At 51.0% G+C, this 4552-nt stretch overlaps 1 protein-coding gene across 2 annotated transcripts in view; it reads left to right on the top strand.

Moving 5' to 3' along the window:
- Positions 1 to 4552, top strand: part of SMARCA2 (SWI/SNF related, matrix associated, actin dependent regulator of chromatin, subfamily a, member 2) — a 191004-nt gene that overhangs the window by 17014 nt on the left and 169438 nt on the right. For both annotated transcript variants that reach the window (XM_006881321.1, XM_006881320.1), the window contains exon 3: positions 1976 to 2356. In XM_006881321.1, the coding sequence (XP_006881383.1) occupies positions 1976 to 2356 (381 nt within the window). The remainder of the gene's footprint in view (positions 1 to 1975; positions 2357 to 4552) is intronic.

The following is a 4552-nucleotide window of genomic DNA, read 5'->3' as shown; positions in this document are numbered from 1 at the left end:
CTCTGACATGTTTGAGCCCATTACTGCCGTCACTCTGTCAGTCCGTCTCACTTAAAGTCTTCCGCTTTCATTGACGTTCTACCTTTTCAAGCATGATGTCTGTTTCCAAGGAACAACTTCTCCTAACAACGTGTCCAAGCATGTGGGATGAAGTTTCACTAGCCTTGCCTCTCAGAAGCACTCTTGGCTACACTTTTTCCAAGCCATATCTTGGCTATGTTTAAAAAAAATAATAATCTAATGTTGTCAGCTGGATGCAAGGTCGTGTTACAGAGGGGACTTGCTTCATGAGCCTCATCTTTATGGAAGCAGATCACCAGCCTTTATTCTGAGGCGCTAATGGATGGGCTCACCAAGTTGTGCCAAGAAATCTGGAGAACAACCACTTGGCCAACTGACTGGAAGAGACTGATATTTGTTCCTATCCCAAAGAAAGATGACCCAACAGAATGTGGAAACTACAGAACAATCTCACTGATTTCACATGCAAGCAAGATTTTACTGAAGATTATCCAAAAACGACAGCACATCAACAGAGAACTACCAGAAATCCAGGTTGGGTTTAGAAGAGGTCGTGGTACTAGAGATATTGTAGCTGATGTCAGATGGATCTTGGCTGAAAGCAGGGAATACCAGAGGAATGTCTATCTGTGTTTCATTGACTATGCAAAGGCATTTGACTGTGTAGATCATAACAAACTGTGGCTGACTCTGAGAAGAATGAGAATCCCAGAACACTTGATCGTTCTAATGCGAAACCTATACTTGGACCAGGAGGCAGTCGTCAGAACAGAGCAAGGGAACACTGCATGGTTCAAAATTGGGAAAGGCATATGCCAGGGATGCATCCTATCTCCATACCTTTTCAACCTATATACAGAACAGATTATCCGGGAGGCTGGGCTTTATGAGGAGAAATGTGGGGTCAAGATTGGTGGACGATTTATCAACAATCTGCGTTATGCAGATGACACAACCCTGCTTGCTGAAACTGAAGAGGACCTGAAGCGCCAGCTGCAGAGGGTCAAGGACTGCAGCCTACAATATGGATTGAGGCTCAATGTCAGGAAGACAAAGATTCTCACCACTGGACCTATTGGCAGCATCAGGATGGATGGTGAAGAGATTGAGATTGTACACAGCTTTAGTTTGCTTGGCTCCACAGTCAACAGTCTTGGCACCAACAGCCAGGAAATTAAAAGGTGCTTGCCATGGGAAAGTCTGCTGTTAGGGACCTCTCCAAAGTACTCAAGAGCAATGGTGTCTCTCTGGAGACTAAGGTGCCTCTGATACAGGCCATGGTCTTTGCAATCACTTGTTATGCATCAGAGTGTTGGACAATGACCAAGGAAGATAAAAGGAGAATTGATGCCTTTGAGCTGTGGTACTGGAGAAGAGTATTGAGAATACCATGGACTGCTAGGAAAACAAACAGATTTGTCCTGGAGAGGGTTAAACCGGGTGGCTCCTTGGAGGCAAGGATTCTGAGGCTCCGTCTAACATACTTTGGACATGTGAGAAGAGACTGGTCCTTAGAGAGGGACATCATGCTTGGGAGGGTGGGGGGACAGCGCAGGAGGGGAAGACCCTCTATGAGGAGGATTGATTCAGTGACTGTGATAATCGGGATGGGAGTGTCAGAGACGGTGCGATTGGCACAGGTAGTGGAGTTTAGGGCTGTTGTACATAGGGTCGCTATGAGTCTCGCAAGCGACTCGACAGCACATAACAACAACAACAACAATGGGTAGGTTTGAACTACTAACCATTATACTAGTAACTGAGAGCAAACTAGTTCTGCTACCCAGTGACCTTGTTAGGTGGCGACTAGGAATAATATATAATAGTATATAATTGTGTATGTGGTTGCTGGTCTGTTTCTACTGGATGTGCCCTCCTTGAAAATTCTCAAGCATTCGGGAATGCCTCTGAGTTATGAAAACAGCTGGTAACCACCCCCTGTGTTTCCTTCCAGGTTATATGTCTCCACATCCGTCTCCGCTGGGAGCCCCAGAGCATGTATCCAGCCCCATGTCTGGCGGAGGCCCAACGCCTCCGCAGATGCCACCCAGCCAGTCGGGGACCCTCATCCCAGGTGACCCGCAGGCCATGAGCCAGCCCAGCAGAGGCCCCTCGCCTTTCAGCCCTGTCCAGCTCCACCAGCTCCGCGCTCAGATCCTGGCATACAAGATGCTGGCCCGTGGCCAGCCCCTGCCAGAGACACTGCAGCTCGCTGTCCAGGGGAAAAGGACATTGCCCGGCATGCAGCAGCAGCCGCCGCCGCAGCCGCAGCCGCAGCCCCCGCCGCAGCCGCAGGCCCAGCAGCCAGCTCTGGTCAACTACAACAGAGTTTCCGGTAGGTTGATTGTGCGACCAGAGAGTGGATGTCCTGCTGAAAGGCCGCGGACTGTGGGGCCGGGGCCGGGTCAGCCGGGTTTCCTGGCTTGCTCTCGTGCCACCCTCACTCCGTCTCCTGCGTCTTTGCGCCAAAGTCATGGGTTCAGGGTGTCCTCCTGACATAGAGAGCAGTGTCCCCAGCCTTTGAAACACCCACGAGCTGGGAGCCTCAATCCGGGCCCTCTGCCCCCAGTTTTGCATTGTCTTTCAGGAACGTCTCCAGGAAACCCATCCCCAAGCCCAGGCTCCCAGCCCCTGTCTCCAGTGTGTTCCATCTCTAAAACTCGCTCCTCCAACCATCCCGCCAGAGCTCTTTTCTACTGATTTATTTGTTTCTTTCTGCTTTGACTGGGAAAAACATTTGGGTCAGCTTACAGAAGTCGTATTATACCTGTAGAAAAAATGGAAGCTGGAAGTTAGAAGCTGGGAGAAGGTAGAGAGAAGTAGGGAAATAGATACCAAGAGGGTCAGGAATGTGAGTTAGGGGGCTTCACAAATGACCAGAGTGTCTGCAAATAAGTTGTCGTGGAGTCTGTTTGACTCATGGCCTTGTTGGCAGAGCTGAGGTGGGCTCCCTACGTGGGGTTTCAAGGGCAGAGGTACTGTAGAGATAGGTTGTCAAGCCTTTCTTCTGAGGTATCTCTAAGAGCAGCATCAACCTTTTAGTCATCAGCCCAACACATGAACGGTGCGGACCTCCGGCTCTATCAGCCATTAACTGTGCACCCCACTCAGGAACGCCAGGAAGTCAGCCTGGAACGCGCACAGGCCAGGCACCAGGTTCTCACCCTCCCAAAGGTTTGTTACTATTTTCTCAGCAGACACACATCTTTCAATACGTACATTATATTTTCCAAGTGGGGTTATTTAATGGGAGGCAAGGACGCATGAGACCCCAAACCCCCAGTTCCGATTCGTGGTGACACCGTCAGGTCCCAGGGCTGTCAGTCTTTATGGGAGGACACTGTCTTTCTGCCACAGAGTGACTGGACTCAAAGCATGGACTTCTGGTCATCAGCCCAGCTCATTGCTCGCCATGTCTCCAAGGCTCCTTGAAGCAGGGTGCGGGTCTCAGAAGTATCTGCTTGTAATAGACACAGGTGCCACACGGCCACCTCACTTCAGTGCCCCAGGATAAGAGAGGGAACGAGACACCATGTAGGGAGTGGACGGGACCTGGGCATGCTGTGGGGCTGCCGTGATCCCATGATGCTCTCAGGGGTCCACAGGCATCGGGTTGCTAGCCTGTGACCCCTCTTCACCCTCGGGAGGCAAAGAGCTGGACAAGCAGAGAATCAGTGGGTCAACTTGAATAGGAGGCAGAAATAGTGCCTTCTGGACACTGGCCTCCGCTGAAAACAGTTCCTGCTGTCTGGTCAATCCTGGGCACATGACCCGGGCACACCTTCGAGGCTGTGGGACTCTTTCCTGCCTCGGCCTCCGTAGGTGCTGTCGAGTCGATTACAGCTCCGGTGGACCCCACGTCACAGAGTAGGGCTGCCCGCAGGGTTTTCTGGGAAGGAGCCCTGGTGGCACAGTGAGTAAAGTGCTGGGCTGCTTACCGAGTGAGTCAGTGGTTCAAGCCCACCGACCTCCCCTTACACGAGCGATGTGGTGGTCTGCTTGTGTGGGGACAGCTCGGAAGGCCTTTGGGCAGGTCTACTGTGTGTTGTACGGTGACTGGAGTCGGGGTGACTCCATGGCGGTGGGGTTGGTTGGTTTTGTTTTTTTTTTAGTGAGTGCCTCAAGAGTTCATCTGCTACCCAGTAGGTTGGTGGTTTGAATCCACCGCTCTCTCCATGGAAGGAAGATGTCTTTTGAGAAGATTGTTGTTCTGGCCACTGAGTTGGAATAGATTTTTAATTGAGTCAGATATTTTGTTCAGTGTCTGTTAATTGTATAGCATCGAGTCAGAACCGACCGTAGCGGTTTTTCAGAGACGGTAAATCGCAGAGACTGCATATCTTTTTGCTTTTGAGCAGCTGGTAGATTTGAACCACTTGGCACCACTCACGCACGAGGCCATCATTGCTCCCTCTGTAAAGATTACAGCCTTGGAAACCCTACGGGGGCAGCTCTAACCAGCCCTGAAGGGCTCTGTCCTGTCCTGTAGGGCTCTGTCCTGTCCGGTAAGATTCTGTACTGTCCTGTAGGG

Source organism: Elephantulus edwardii, unplaced genomic scaffold, assembly GCF_000299155.1.
Source record: "Elephantulus edwardii isolate Elephantulus edwardi_28Jun2011 unplaced genomic scaffold, EleEdw1.0 scaffold00014, whole genome shotgun sequence".
Classification (NCBI taxonomy): Eukaryota; Metazoa; Chordata; class Mammalia; order Macroscelidea; family Macroscelididae; genus Elephantulus; species Elephantulus edwardii.
The sequence above is the reverse complement of the archived record's forward strand: the minus strand, read 5'-3'. Positions and strand labels throughout refer to the sequence as shown.